The 16,830-nt window shown below is 37.1% G+C and overlaps 1 protein-coding gene across 1 annotated transcript in view; it reads right to left on the bottom strand.

Moving 5' to 3' along the window:
- Positions 1 to 16,830, bottom strand: part of LOC130232606 (Fc receptor-like protein 5) — a 33,504-nt gene that overhangs the window by 13,570 nt on the left and 3,104 nt on the right. The window contains exon 5 of the mRNA XM_056462583.1: positions 15,818 to 16,060. Within this exon, the coding sequence (XP_056318558.1) occupies positions 15,818 to 16,060 (243 nt within the window). The remainder of the gene's footprint in view (positions 1 to 15,817; positions 16,061 to 16,830) is intronic.

The following is a 16,830-nucleotide window of genomic DNA, read 5'->3' on the forward strand; positions in this document are numbered from 1 at the left end:
ATTGAATCTGTTTTATCCTTCTGCATTGTAGCTTGGTACGGTAATCTAAGTGTGTCAAACAAGAACAGGTTGAGTAGTCTGGTGAAGGTGGCAGGCAAGATCATTGGTTTTAACCAAACTGGTCCAATGGTAATTTACAATACTAGTGTTTTAAAGAGAGCTCAGGGTATCCTATGCACCCCGGATCACCCGTTGTACTCGGTGTTTCAGCTGTTGCCATCAGGACGTCGTTTTAGAGTTCCTATTTGCAGGACAAATGGAGTCAGAAATACTTTTATAATGGTGGCCATTCGGTCATTAAATGAGCCCAGGTGGGAGGGAGATGCACCTTCAATATGATGTATTGGATGTTGTGGGGTAATATTTTATTAATGTGTACATGGAACTTCGCCTGTGTTACGGCACCTTGCTGCAATTTTAGTTTCCCTAAATGGGATAATAAATTTGAGTAAGTAAAAGCAAGTAAAATAGATTAAAACTATTGTATCAAAGCTGTCCGAATGTGACTCTTTATAAGCATCAAGCTACTGACAGGAAGTTCAAAGCATCTTCTTTGCGCACACAAGCAAAAAAGCGTAATGGGTAATTTTGCGTTATAAGAAAAAGGTGTATAGGCTACTGTAGCATATAATATGTATTATTTACATACAGTATTGCATTGAGTTGTGCACTTGTTTTATATTTTATAGTTATAAAAAGAAAACCTCAGTTTGGTGCGGAGTTATAATTATGCAAAAATCAAGCAACTCAATGGATTTGTTTGATTCGTAGATTAGGCTATGAAGGCGATTTTAAAAACGCATCATTTATAAGACCTGACTTCATCAGTGAAGAGACAACTAACTATAATTAACAGAAAAACACATCTGAAAAAAAGTCAACACTGAGTAAAGCTTAAACCATAAGTTTTTGGCAGCTGCAAGTTAAATCTAGAAATGCTGGGTTACTCAAATCAATTTATGTCAAATAGACAAATCTAATAACAAGAGCAGTTGATTTTGTTCGTTGTCGTCTTTTTAAAACATTTTTTACTCATTTAAGTTGAGACAACACAGTATTTTTACAGTGACAGTTTCATGTGTCCAATCAATGAAATTCATAATTCATAAAATCACACTTTTAGGGTCACTTTGAATAATTCATTTCTAATGAATACTTCTAAATGTGGTGAAAGACTAAAATGATGGATTGCCTTAACCCTGTGGCTGGAAACCTGTGGCCCGCGATCCACATGTGGCTCTTCAAAGAAATACATGGCTCCTCCAGCTGTCTCCCTTTAACAATATTTTACACTTGAATGAAATTAAAAATACAATTGTTCTGTGTTGTCTTTAAAAATAGGCAAAATAAAACGTTGCTGCTGCATACTTTATTTTGAATTATTTTAAGTAACTCTTTTTTTTTTTTAAGTAGAAAAATATTAATTTATTTTACATTGGTTTACTTTTCAGAAAAAAAAGATTTATTTATCAGAATTTAAATAAATTGTCCTTTATTTATGGACTTGCTCAACATGTATTTAGTATAAATCAAAAGCCATCAGATGTTGACGTCCAGCGGCCTCTATTTTCCACTCACAGCACAGATAAATGGCTGATCTCTGAAGCGCTGTATCTGATCAACACTTCACACATCAGCACTGAATCTGACTAATAAACACAAGAACATACAGCACAATCATTCTTTCCTCTTCAGCTGAATGATTAAAACAGTATTAAAGAGCAGAAGAGTGTAGAATCTGATCAAATACTCACAGAGAAGGAGAGGCAGTGCACTGGAGCCCATCCTGACACACTAATGGACTGTTCTAGCAGAGCGCTGGGTGCTCAATCACACACTTCCTGGGTTTAAACCAACAGTTGAGGGAAGAGGAGAAAAACTGAAACCAAAATAATTTCTCTCTTTAGACCAGGGGTCTCCAACATTTTTTTTTTATATGTGAGCCACTTTTAAAAACTGAAAGTGGCCAAGAGATACTCATGTCATGGTCATTGTGTGTGTATATATATATATACCACAGTTGGGGTCAGAATTATTAGCCCCCGTTTATTTTTTCTCAACACATTTCTAAATATAATAGTGTTAATAACTCATTTCTAATAACTGATTTATTTTATCTTTGCCATGATGACAGTAAATAATATTAGACTAGATATTCTTCAAGACACTTCAATACAGCTTAAAGTGACAGTTAAAGGCTTAATTAGGTTAATTAGGTTAATTAGGCAGGATATGGTAATTAGGAAAGTTATTGTATAATGATGGTTTGTTCTGTAGTCTATTGAAAAAAATATTTGCTTAAAGGGGCTAATAATATTGACCTTAAAATGGCTTTTAAAAAATTAAACACTGCTTTTATTCTAGCTGAAATAAAACAAATAAGACTTTCTCCAGAAGAAAAAATATTATCAGACATGCTGTGAAAATTTCCTTGCTCTGTTAAACATCAATTGGAGAGAGAAAAAGAGAGAGAGAGAGAGAGATTAAACTTATCAGGTTAGCCTTAGTACCTCACATTATGTTGTTAACCAGCGGTTCTCAGGAACATTCTTGAAGCCCTACAAAACTGCTAATTTTGCCTGTCTCTATAATGAAACGCAACTGATTTATGTCATGGGCTTAATAGTACATAATCTAAGATATGGGCTTGGCAGCATAAACCCACTCACTATGTGAAGACCATATCTTAACAACTACTTCAACCAACTAACAGTTAACAAAAGTCAAAATCAATTAGTTCGTCCAATGAGGCTATTCTACTTTTCTATGTAACTGAATTTAAAAAAAAATTGACTGGTCTCGAAGGAAAGAGAAACAACAATCACTTCAACAGCGACTAATTTTTAAGACTGGTCTATGTAGTTTATGCAAATAGCACCTGAAGTGGGTGTCATTAAAAGGGATCCAGGAATATAGTTGAGAAACACTGATGTAGAATACACATAGTAATATGTGTGTGTGTGTGTGTGTGTGTATATATATATATATATATATATATATATATATATATATATATATATATATATAGATAGATAGATAGATAGATAGATAGATAGATAGATAGATAGATAGATAGATAGATAGATAGATAGATTTTTTTTAAATTCTTACCAATCTTGCTCCACCACATGCCCTCGCAGTCTAGTTTCCTTCCCTATTCCTGGAATTGAGTCACTTAAACATGGCCTTTTCTGCTTCTTTGACTTGTAAGGACTTTTTTTTTCAAGCTGCCTGTGAAACACATGTACACACATTTTTGCACCTGTTATCTTATCCACTACATGCACTACAGGTATGAAGACTACATGCAGTCTTCATACCTTGTCCCTGGGACCACTGAGACACTTTCATGTCTGTAAAATACATATACACGAATTACTTAATATAGAGATAAAACTCCATTTTATTATGTTACTTCGTTGTAGATTTGACACAGAAGTTTAAATTGGGTTAAAGAGTATACATAGTAATAGTATATAGGCCTGCACGATTGTTCGATTTTAAACCTGATTTGAAAAGGTCCGGTTTTCTCCACCGTGTCTATCATGGAGCAGCTGTGATATCTGCACATTATAGAGTGTAACAGTGGCCATTTATCTATCCACGTCACTCATCAGTGAATAACACCAGAGCTGTGCTGACCATGCAGTCCTTTCTGTTGAGTGCGGGAACATAATGACCAATCATAGGCTTTTAAGAACTCTCGACAACGCTCAGAAAGCAAGGGGATAACATTGACATTTATTCATTTGCTATAAATGCTCTTGTTGTTCTGCTTGATACAGTTTTATAATAATAATAATTCATTTTATTCGTAAATGGCGCCTTTCTAGACACCCAAGGTCACCTTACAATTAGCATCAACAGCCATGCTAAAACAAATAATACAACATTTCCAATCAAGCGTTGACCAAACAAGTATAAACACACATCGCGAATATAAAATAACACGATAAAAAATTGTTAAAGGAAAGCCTGCTTAAAAAGATGGGTCTTGATGAGATTTAAATGTGTCCAGACTATCACTGCTCATTAGATCCAGGGGAAGCGAGATCCATAGCCGAGGAGCCATAGAGCTAAAAGATCTGTCTCCCATTGTGCTTAATCGAGTGCAAGGTGGTACCAGGGAGAAGGAGTTGGCTGATCTAAGAGTGCGAGATATGATGTAAATATGAAGTTCGGTGAGATATTGAGGAGCAAGATTATGAAGTGCCTTGAAATTTAGAAGTAATATTTTAGCCAAAATCAATACGAAACTTCACTGGAAGCCAGTGATGCTGATAGAGGAGTGGTGAGACATGCTTGTGAGATGGAGATGACACGAGCTGCATGGTTCTGAATCGGTTGGAGTTTACGGAGAACTTTAGAAGGAAGCCCAGAAAGAAGTGCATGACAGTAGTCAAGACGTGAAGTGACTAATGCGTGGATATGAATAGCTGTGTTATTGGTTGTGAGAGAAGGACAGAGACAGGTGATATTGCGCAAGTGGAAATATGCAGTACATGTGATATCATCGATGTGACCTTTAAATGAGAGTGTGCTATCCAAGATGACACCCAAACTCTTTACCTGCACAGAGGGAGGAATCGTGCTATTATCAACGTCTGTTGTGAAATTATCAGCTTTATTCTAAAGACTTTTAGTGCCGATGAGAAGGGCTTCAGTTTTATTGTTGTTTAATTTAAAAAGTTAGCTGAAAGCCAGATTTTTATTTCAGCTAATCGTCTGCTCAAAGCAAGAGGAGGAAAAGAACTGGAGGGCTTGGTGGACTGGTAGAGTTGAGTGTCGTCAGCATAGCTGTGATATTGTGTGTTGTATTTTCTAAAAATGTGACCGAGAGGCAACAGATTTATGATAAACAGGAGTGGACCCAATACGGAACCTTGTGGGACACCAGTAGTGACAATCTGAGATCTTGCTGGAGACATTCAACAAGAGTGTTTTGTTTGAGCAGGTAAAATTAAAGGTACAGTACACATATCTGACGGACAACATTGTATTACAAATAATATATAAACATTTTAATACAAGAATTATTGTGCTGTGAAGTAAAATCTGGAGCTGTGGATCTACACTGGTCTCACGGTTCGGTAACGATTATCATGCCAACGATTACATTCAGTTTGATATCTCTGTGCATTGGCGATGCTTTCCAAAAAGAGTGGAGATTTCTGATAACAGCCTAATGTCAGCCTGGATGTCTAACTTAGCCCAAATTGTCAACATTCTCAAGAGACAATGAGCTGAAGTAGCGCTTTGGTTTACTTAATATTGAGAAAACAAAGTATTTCTAATATATTTTAATATTCAAATGTGATATAGTGTTGTAGGTCTTGGGTTGTAGGTGCAGCTGACAGATCAAATTCCCCCATGGGTAATGGACGCCAGCGGCGCACCAGTGGGTGTTGGAGAGTAGTGCTGTATGAGATCTTGTGATAGAGGGAGATTACTGCGAGAGTTCCTTCTATAACCTCACACAATTTACTTAGTCAATACATAAATACAAATATTTTGAAGGATTGTGTGTGTCTCTGTTTGATTTTGAATTATGATTAAATTAAGATTGATAAAATCAATCCAAGTGTCACAATAGAAATATTTTAAAGTGCTGGATGATAATATTACAGAGGTAAATAATCTCTCATTATCCCCAGACCTCTGACTGAGATCCAGCTGCGTGGCGACTCTTCTCTCTCTATTTTACAGTAGTAGAAACCCTCATCAGACTTTGAGACAGTAGGGAGCTCAGGGTTCTCTCCCGGGACAGCATGCCAAACCTGCTTTAAATGCCAAGCATATCTAAGTGGGAACTCTTGAAATATATGTATTGCCTAGAGATAGAGAAACCAAACTTCTCTAAATGTGATATACTATTTAAGCATGGTTGCACAAGGAGACACAGCATACTGAAAAGACGCAGTGACATCAAAAATAACTTTCACTTCTTGCCTAAGGTTTGTGTTGAGCAGGGAAGTGAAATGTGGACGAATGTCTCCAGAAGCTGAATGTCCGATCAGGCCTCAAAACCTAACTGGTCAGTTCTGGTAATAGAGAAGGCTTGCAGAAAGAGGATGTACGTTCTGGTGCAGCCGCCAGAGGAGTGCAGGATGACTGACAAGTGACGAATTCCGCTTTTAATATGAGTTGGGTATAAATACTGCATTAAGGGATATGCAGAGTTGTTGCAGACCTCATTCATTCATTTGTTTTCTTTTCGGCTTAGTCCCTTTATTAATCGCTTAGTCTCTTTATTAATCTCTTAGTCCCTTTATTAATCTCTTAGTCCCTTTATTAATCTCTTAGTCCCTTTATTAATCGCTTAGTCCCTTTATTAATCTCTTAGTCCCTTTATTAATCTCTTAGTCCCTTTATTAATCGCTTAGTCCCTTTATTAATCTCTTAGTCCCTTTATTAATCTCTTAGTCCCTTTATTAATCTCTTAGTCCCTTTATTAATCTCTTAGTCCCTTTATTAATCTCTTAGTCCCTTTATTAATCGCTTAGTCCCTTTATTAATCGCTTAGTCTCTTTATTAATCTCTCAGTCCCTTTATTAATCTCTTAGTCCCTTTATTAATCGCTTAGTCCCTTTATTAATCTCTTAGTCCCTTTATTAATCGCTTAGTCCCTTTATTAATCTCTTAGTCCCTTTATTAATCTCTTAGTCCCTTTATTAATCTCTTAGTCCCTTTATTAATCTCTTAGTCCCTTTATTAATCGCTTAGTCCCTTTATTAATCTCTTAGTCCCTTTATTAATCGCTTAGTCCCTTTATTAATCTCTTAGTCCCTTTATTAATCGCTTAGTCCCTTTATTAATCTCTCAGTCCCTTTATTAATCTCTTAGTCCCTTTATTAATCGCTTAGTCCCTTTATTAATCTCTTAGTCCCTTTATTAATCGCTTAGTCCCTTTATTAATCTCTTAGTCCCTTTATTAATCTCTTAGTCCCTTTATTAATCTCTTAGTCCCTTTATTAATCTCTTAGTCCCTTTATTAATCTCTTAGTCCCTTTATTAATCGCTTAGTCCCTTTATTAATCGCTTAGTCTCTTTATTAATCTCTCAGTCCCTTTATTAATCTCTTAGTCCCTTTATTAATCTCTTAGTCCCTTTATTAATCTCTTAGTCCCTTTATTAATCGCTTAGTCCCTTTATTAATCTCTCAGTCCCTTTATTAATCTCTTAGTCCCTTTATTAATCTCTTAGTCCCTTTATTAATCTCTTAGTCCCTTTATTAATCTCTTAGTCCCTTTATTAATCTCTTAGTCCCTTTATTAATCGCTTAGTCCCTTTATTAATCTCTTAGTCCCTTTATTAATCTCTTAGTCCCTTTATTAATCTCTTAGTCCCTTTATTAATGGCTTAGTCCCTTTATTAATCTCTCAGTCCCTTTATTAATCTCTTAGTCCCTTTATTAATCTCTTAGTCCCTTTATTAATCGCTTAGTCCCTTTATTAATCTCTTAGTCCCTTTATTAATCTCTTAGTCCCTTTATTAATCGCTTAGTCCCTTTATTAATCTCTTAGTCCCTTTATTAATCTCTTAGTCCCTTTATTAATCTCTCAGTCCCTTTATTAATCTCTCAGTCCCTTTATTAATCTCTTAGTCCTTTTATTAATCGCTTAGTCCCTTTATTAATCTCTTAGTCCCTTTATTAATCTCTTAGTCCCTTTATTAATCTCTTAGTCCCTTTATTAATCGCTTAGTCCCTTTATTAATCGCTTAGTCTCTTTATTAATCGCTTAGTCCCTTTATTAATCGCTTAGTCCCTTTATTAATCTCTTAGTCCCTTTATTAATCTCTTAGTCCCTTTATTAATCTCTCAGTCCCTTTATTAATCTCTCAGTCCCTTTATTAATCTCTCAGTCCCTTTATTAATCTCTTAGTCCTTTTATTAATCGCTTAGTCCCTTTATTAATCTCTTAGTCCCTTTATTAATCTCTTAGTCCCTTTATTAATCTCTTAGTCCCTTTATTAATCTCTTAGTCCCTTTATTAATCGCTTAGTCCCTTTATTAATCTCTTAGTCCCTTTATTAATCTCTTAGTCCCTTTATTAATCGCTTAGTCCCTTTATTAATCTCTTAGTCCCTTTATTAATCGCTTAGTCCCTTTATTAATCTCTTAGTCCCTTTATTAATCTCTTAGTCCCTTTATTAATCTCTTAGTCCCTTTATTAATCTCTTAGTCCCTTTATTAATCGCTTAGTCCCTTTAATAATCGCTTAGTCCCTTTATTAATCGCTTAGTCCCTTTATTAATCGCTTAGTCCCTTTATTAATCTCTTAGTCCCTTTATTAATCTCTTAGTCCCTTTATTAATCTCTTAGTCCCTTTATTAATCGCTTAGTCCCTTTATTAATCTCTTAGTCCCTTTATTAATCGCTTAGTCCCTTTATTAATCTCTTAGTCCCTTTATTAATCTCTTAGTCCCTTTATTAATCGCTTAGTCCCTTTATTAATCGCTTAGTCCCTTTATTAATCTCTTAGTCCCTTTATTAATCTCTTAGTCCCTTTATTAATCTCTTAGTCCCTTTATTAATCTCTTAGTCCCTTTATTAATCGCTTAGTCCCTTTATTAATCTCTTAGTCCCTTTATTAATCTCTTAGTCCCTTTATTAATCGCTTAGTCCCTTTATTAATCGCTTAGTCCCTTTATTAATCTCTTAGTCCCTTTATTAATCTCTTAGTCCCTTTATTAATCTCTTAGTCCCTTTATTAATCGCTTAGTCCCTTTATTAATCTCTTAGTCCCTTTATTAATCTCTTAGTCCCTTTATTAATCGCTTAGTCCCTTTATTAATCGCTTAGTCCCTTTATTAATCCATACACTCACTCACGCTCATACACTACGGACAATTCACCTATACCACATGACTTTGGACTGTGGGGGAGACCGGAGCACCCGGAGAAAACCCAAACGAACGCAGGGAGAACATGCAAACTCCACACAGAAATGCCAACTGGCCCAGCCGAGGCTCCAATCAGCGACCTTCTTGCTGTGAGGCGACAGCGCCACCTACTGCGCCACTGCGTCGCCCTTGTTGCAGACCTCCCGAATGTAATTCTTGCCTTGCATTAGTTTAACGTAAGGGACTGACATGACTGTGAGGTAGACGAAGCAGGAAGGCTCATAGTGGATTCTTGATGTATGGTAAAGTGAGAGTTTTTTTTTAATGATGGTGCTACTCACTGATGTAACGTGCAAAATGATGATTTCTCACTAATTACTTTGCACTAATTCAAAATCAAATGCACACACGCACACACAACCCTTCAAAATATTTGTATTTATTTATTGACTACGTAAATTGTGTGAGGTCATAGAGGGAGATGGGAATCGCTGCGAGAGTTCCTTCTATCACAAGATCCCGTACAGCACCTCCGTGAAGTTGGCACCCCATATAAACAAATAATCCCCAAAACTATGCCATTCGTTTGTGCTACGTTTGTGCTGGTTTGGGGTCTGAGATATTAAGCATTATTTGTTTGACCGTGTGATGTCACTCTCCACCCCATGTTGCTCAAATGATTTCAAATCAGCACAGGTTGTTTGTGCTGGTTTGTACCGTTAAAATAAACACTATATCTGTTTATTGTTTAGATATTGCCTAATCAATATAGCCGTGACGTCACTCTCCACCCCAGGTTGTCTAAATCCCACAAAACTGGTGTCTTTCACTTTTTCTGGTTTGTGGCGTTAAAATAAACACTTTATCTTTGTTTATTGTTTAGATCAGGGGTGTCCAAACTTTTTGCGCTGAGGGCCAGATGCAAAAACAAACAAAACAAAAAAAACGTTGTCCCGGGCCAAATTTTACATACATCACACAGACATGCATTTCGATAGATAGACAGACAGACAGATAGACAGATAGACAGATAGACAGACAGATAGATAGATAGATAGATAGATAGATAGATAGATAGATAGATAGATAGATAGATAGATAGATAGATAGATAGATAGATATGTTGTTGATAGATATGTTGTTGATAGATATGTTGTTGATGCCAAATTCTGAGCCGACCATCTGAATGTGGCAGCAGAAATGGAGACTCATCAGACCAGGCAACGTTTCTCCAATCTTCTATTGTCCAGTTTTGGTGAGCCTGTGTGAATTGTAGCCTCAGTTTCCTGTTCTTAGCTGACAGGAGTGGCACCCGGTGTGGTCTTCTGCTGCTGTAGGCCATCCGCCTCAAGGTTGGACGTGTTGTGTGTTCAGAGATGCTCTTCTGCAGACCTCGGTTGTAACGAGTGCTTATTTGAGTTACTGTTACCTTTCTATCAGTTGGAACCAGTCTGGCCATTCTCCTCTGAATTGCCGCTCACTGGATATTTCCTCTTCATCAGACCATTCTCTGTAAACCCTACAGATGGTTGTGAGTGAAAAACAGATGAACAGCAGTGACATACATCATATCATCCTGTAAAATAATAGTATCAAGGTTTTAAATTAGCTCAGAATTTTCCAGCCTTCCTGCTGTCAACTCTGCAGATTGAAAAAAAAAATCAACATCGTCCTCAAGGGTGAACAAGGCAACTGCGCTTTCAGAAGCATCGAACACATCAGTACTGGACAGCACCCAGTCAGAAGATAAATCAGCACTGGACAGCATCTGCTTTTGGTTACTGGAAAGTCATTTAGCACAGCCGACTTCTGTCTAATTTACTTTAAAAACTGCCCATGCTGCATGTGTGTTGTCTTTGTTTGAATTATGATGACCCTGCAGTTGTTGCCTGTAATGCTGAATGTAAAGAGCGCAGGCGAAGCCTTTGAAGTTTGTGGTGTGAAGAAAGGGTCTAAGATCGCTTCATTGCTGAAAGGACTTTTTAGTCCACAGAATTGTGAACACCAAACGTATTGAGGTCACATTGGGCAGATTTCACTTCTGGTTCCCTTTTAGGTCGGTTTGGTTCTGCTAAAATGAACTACATGTGAAAACACCCAAAACTGTTTTATTATTATTTATCATTTATTATATATTTGTATAAATTATTGTTTAGTATTTATATTAGACACACTTAGAAGTAGTTTTGAGATTATAGATGATGCTTTAAATATTAACATGACACCACAGTGCTACAATTATTGACCAATGTAAAATACATCACTATTGCTATTTGGTGAACAGACTCATAATTTCACTAATATAAAGTCCAAACACAAGCAGAACTAATGTTTTCAAACCATGTTTAATTTATAAACACAAAAAAGACACAAGTAAATCAAATATTACAAACACAATTTAATAAAAAATGAGCATGTTAATAATAAAAGTTAAACCAAAAACAGTGTACAGGTATGCAATATAAAACAGTCATACATTCATAATCATATCATACAGCCATCAATCAGAAAAACAAGATTCATAAGAAGATTACAAAGGTGTTAAAGAAAAGATTTCCTAATGATATACAGAGTAAGTGATTGGATAGAAGACGATGATAGAAATGTAGAAGATAAAGTGTCTACAGAATGTGAGTAATGGAAGTCTTCAGTGAGAAAGGGAGAATCCTGGCTACAGAGATCTGGATTTATTGAAGCTTATATATGTCACCGTACCTCGCGTTCTTGCTCTCTTCTCCTACCTTGCATTACAGATGATCTCTTTTTACCTGCTTTTATTTGCAGTCACAGGAGCACCGGTGATTTCTGCTAATTCTTTCCACCTGCCTGTTATTCCCTTTTTCCCTTTATTTATAGCACGTCATTTCTCTTCATGTTTGTCAGTAGGTTGTTGCTTGTGTGTCTGTGCGAAGCATTCCGTTACTCACCTTGTGTTTGTGTCCAGGACTGCCAGTGAGCGAGCGTCCCGTTGTTCTTGGTTTTGTCCTTGACGCACCCTCAGCGTTCCCCCAACTGGGTTACCTTGGTTTTGTTACTTTCCCTGAGACTCGCTCCTTAAATAAAGACATTATTTTTCTGCATTTGAGTTCACCTCTTCATTGCTCGTGACAATATAGGGTTGTGTTTGGTAGAGTTTAAAAACAGGATGACAGTGGTCAAGATCAAGGCTTAAACCAAAGTCCACTATCATTTATGTTTAAGACGAGACGTAAACAAGCAAAGTTACAGAGATGAATAAAGAATGATTTAATGAGAGATTAAACGTGAAGAAGGAAGAAGAGGAGTCAAAGATTATAGCCAGATTTGTAATGTTGGTGGAAGGCTGAACCAAAGAACCAGCAATATTAACACTGTCAGCACAGAACTGAGCAATATTGGTTTGATACGATGACAAGAAGATCTGTTTTGTCTTCATTACATTAATACATTTGAGTTATTGTCATCTAAGCATTTATATCATTAACACATGCTGAAATACGGAGACCCGGAAGAGACGTGATGGTGGGGGAAAAATTGGTGGAAGAAAAAAAACGATAGGAATGAGTGATAGGAAAACATATTTGTAAGGTTTTTTGCGTTCCCTCGCAAAGCTGTTTCTCCACAAACACTTCCTGTTCTCTTCATTTATGTAAACCCTGCTGTTTTTGCTGAAATTCTCCCGTATTTTACCATTCTATCCCACTTTCTTTCCATTAAAGCTGTGTGTCGATCATCACCTTTCATAAGCAACCTCTGAACCAGTGAATGCATGTATAAGCACTGCCTGACAGACGCGCTCCGTATGATAAACTGATCCCAGATCAGCTTCTGTTTAAAGTGACACCTGTTATCAAACAAGTGAGCAGCAAATGAATCTCTCGTGTTGTTTAGTTTGATAACAGAGGTGTCTCTGTAAGAATGCACAGATCTATAATGAAAGCACTCCAATACTTTAGAAACTGTTTGTGCTCATTTAAGAGAAAATGAGCTGTTTAATATAAAACATGCAGGATGGAGATGTTTACTTATTATTCAGTCTATTTCTCTGTTTAAACATACACCCGAATTCATAAGTGTCCTGCACTTTTGCTCGTCTGTAAATGGTGTGTACTGAAGCTGATCTGGGATCAGTTTATTGTATGGAGCGTGTCAGTCAGCGCTTATACATGCATTCACTGGTTAAGAGGTAGCATATGAAAGGCGACGATCGATGCACAACATTAATGTAAAGAAGGTGAATGCAGACATTGTAATATTCATTTCAGCGTGCTTTTAATATTAAAAATATATCAGAAATATGGGAAAATACTTAAAGGGCCCATAGTTTACCTCTTTTCTGATTTAATATTAATATTCTGGTTCTTCTGAGTGTGCCAGTTTAAGTTCAGTTTAAAACACAATTCAGATTGTTTTATTATAATGTGTTAAAGTGTCATGTTGGGGGCGTGTCCACAGCTCGCTGATTTAGGGGTGTGTTGCTTCACATGTAAATTAGTTTCGGCTTCCCACCCAACGTAACAAGGGGGCGGGGCCATGAGCTCACCCGCTCTGCGTTTGCAACAGAGTCTGACAGGCAGACTGCGAGAACGAGCAGAAGTGAGAGGTACAGCATTCAGTCGTACATGTACGACTCGGACACAGACCAAGCAGAGAGTACAAAATCATTTGTGTCTTTGTACAGTTTTACAGCCAACTGTGTGCTAGTTTCAAGTGCCGAGCTTGTACACCGAGACTAATAACCACGCACACTGAATTAACTTTGACTGAGGCACCGGATGCGCCGCTCGAAGCCGCGACACGGCACACCAGACACTCTCTGTGGTGCGGCAGAAACATGAAGTGTCCCGAATCGTCGCGCCACGCATTTTTGAATTCTAAAGGTTTCTGCAGCGGTCCGCGGCGCCCAGCCGTCGACTTGAGTGTACCCTGATAGAAACCGATGTTTAGAATTGTAAAACGCATGCTAGTTAAGATCACAGGGAGCTTCTGGGATGGCGAGAAATGCAAACGGCTGAAGTATAAGGTAGACTCGATGAGAAGTACACATGTTTGCAAACCTACCAAAAGATACAACCAATAATTCTGATTAGAGCGATAATGTGGAGAATATTGATCTTGTGTTGAGCCCAATGAGCCTTGCATCTAAAAATAGAGCTAGCGTGTTCCTTTAGTGATATTGCTTCGACTCACGCTGAAAATGGCGGACGTGAATCAACAAACTGAGGATATGATGACGCGCCTGTCAATCAATATTGGTGGGCGGGGGGACCGCTCTCCTACGTAAAGTTGCGGTCGGTTTGAAAACCGCTCCAATTGGTCCACCGTTTTTTATGTTGTTAAATTGAAAAAAAAAGCACTGGGTGTGTTTATATCACCCCAATATGACGGTCTATACACCATACATGCACAAATGGCTGTCCAAACAGCTTGAAAAGTAGATTTTTTACCATAGGTGCCCTTTAATGATAGGATGATAGTGGGATAGAATGGTAAAATACGGGAGAATTTCGGCAAAAGTGAATGAAGAGAACAGGAAGTGTTTGTGGAGAAACAGTTTTCCTATCACTCTGTTTTTTTTTTTCTTCCACCAATTTTTTTTTTTCTTCAACCTTTTTTTTTTTTCCCACCATCACCACCACGTCTCTTCCGGGTCTCCGTACTGAAATGGCGTTTGTGGGCAGTGGAGAGTTGTGTTGAGAACTGATGTAATTAATTAAATGTGTACATGATAAAAAGTAAAGACCCAACAACAAAATCCCAAGGAACACCATGAGATAGTCAGACAGGTTTGAATAAACTAAGATAGAGCAGTGCCAGAAACACAGAGAGCATCGAATCGTGAGATAAGAATGCAGTGAGAAACTGTAAAGCAGAGGAAACCTCTAACAGAGTCAACAAGCTAACAGAGTCGAGAGGTCATGAGGAGGTTATTGAGAACCTTAAGAAGAGCTGTCTCAGTGCTGAGGAGTGTGTGAAAACCAGACTCTAAACACTCATATTAGTTATCGGATTAATATCAGATTGACATCTCTCTCTTTGTTAATATTAGCTTTACTCTTCAACAGTGGAGCTGTGATAAACACTCACAGACACATTTATTTTCATCATGTAAGGCACATGTTGGCTCAGTAAAGAGTGAGAAGGTCCCTGGTTTGAGTTCTGTTAGGGTCTTTCTGTGTGGAGTTTTCATGTCCTCCATGTGTTGATGTGGGTTTCTCAATCTAAACACACTCAGTGTAGATGAGCTGGAGAAACTGAGCTGTCTGTATGAATGAGAGTGTGAACGTGTGTCTGAAGTCTTGTGATGATCTGATCTTGATCTGATCCAGAGTGTTTCTCAGACTCCACGTGCTGTTATCAGACTTAATTTTCTTACTCTGTTAGGGCAAAGTGACTTTGGTCTTCAGTAGATTATGAAACTGAAACACACACATATTTATTTTATTGTTAAGTTCTGTTCAAGGTTTTATTTAAACTCTCATTATTGTTTATAACGAGCTCCATTGGTTGTGAATATTGATCTGTGTAATGTAAAAGAGCAAACAGTATTTGTACCTCTCGCTCTGATGTGTTTGTAGATCAGTACAGCTGTCATGAGCAGATACACACAAACTGCCAGAAGAAAACTGACAATCTTGTAGACAGAAATCTGATCTAAAGCTGAGAATGAAAACGAGAAACAAGTAATTTGAGCAACATTACAAAGGGCTCGTGAAAAAGTTCTCCGAGAAATCCTAAAGTTTTGAGCGCAAACCTAAACCTGAAATTGCAGGAGCAGAAGACAACATTATTTTCAAGAAAGGACATTTTTTTGTGGAGAGTAAAAATCCTAACACTCTCTTCATTTCATTGAGTTGTATGATGTTGTAATTATGAGGCACTGATGAGTTCAATATGTTCTGTTATATTATTGTCCATGTTAAATATCTGAGATAATGAGCAGCTGGCAGTTAAGCGATAGACTTGATTTCATCAGAACTGCAGTGAGTCTCACCTCTGACTGAGATCCAGCTGTGCGGCGACTCTCCTCTCTCTGTTTTACAGTAGTAGAAACCCTCATCAGACTTTGAGACTGTAGGGATGCTCATCTCTCCTGTCTGATTCTGGATCAGTGATCCGTCTTTATAGAAATCAGCTGTGATGATGGAGGAGGTTGTAGATCGATGTAAACAGTGTAGAGTCAGAGTTTCTCCATCAATCACAGGATTAGCAGAACTCTTCAGAATCACAGCACCATCTACACAACACAACACACACCTGTTTAGTCTCAATATATGAATAAACTATTAATATCAGCAGTTTTATGAATTTCATAACCGTCTTGAGCCTCACATAAAACGGTTAAAAATTGATGTTAAATGCAGTCCGATTTTTAACCACTGGAAAAAGTGTTGCATGCAAAACTGTTGCAAACAATTTATTTGTGTTGAATTTAAACAAACAAATTACATTTAATAATGTTCAACTTAATTTGTTTGTTTAAATTCAGCCCAAATTAATTTTTGCAACCACTTAACGAAAGAAAATTGAGTAAATCCAAGGAATCATCTTTAATTATTTTTTTTCAGTGACTGACAAAATAATAATCAGGTTAATCAATTCAAGTCTGTGATTGGCTTTACAGAAAACGATGACTTAAGAGTGTGTGTAATTGAGATGGGAAAGTGTGTGTAATTGAGATGGGAAAGTGTGTGTAATTGAGATAGCAAAGTGTGTGTAATTGAGATGGGAATGTGTGTAATTGAGATATGAAAGTGTGTAATTGAGATGGGAATGTGTGTGTAATTGAGATGGGAATGTGTGTAATTGAGATATGAAAGTGTGTAATTGAGATGGGAATGTGTGTGTAATTGAGATGGGAATGTGTGTAATTGAGATATGAAAGTGTGTAATTGAGATGGGAATGTGTGTGTAATTGAGATGGGAATGTGTGTGTAATTGAGATGGGAATGTGTGTGTAATTGAGATGGGAATGTGTGTGTAATTGAGATGAATAAATAAATACGT

Source organism: Danio aesculapii, chromosome 7 (assembly GCF_903798145.1).
Source record: "Danio aesculapii chromosome 7, fDanAes4.1, whole genome shotgun sequence".
NCBI classification, from domain to species: domain Eukaryota; kingdom Metazoa; phylum Chordata; class Actinopteri; order Cypriniformes; family Danionidae; genus Danio; species Danio aesculapii.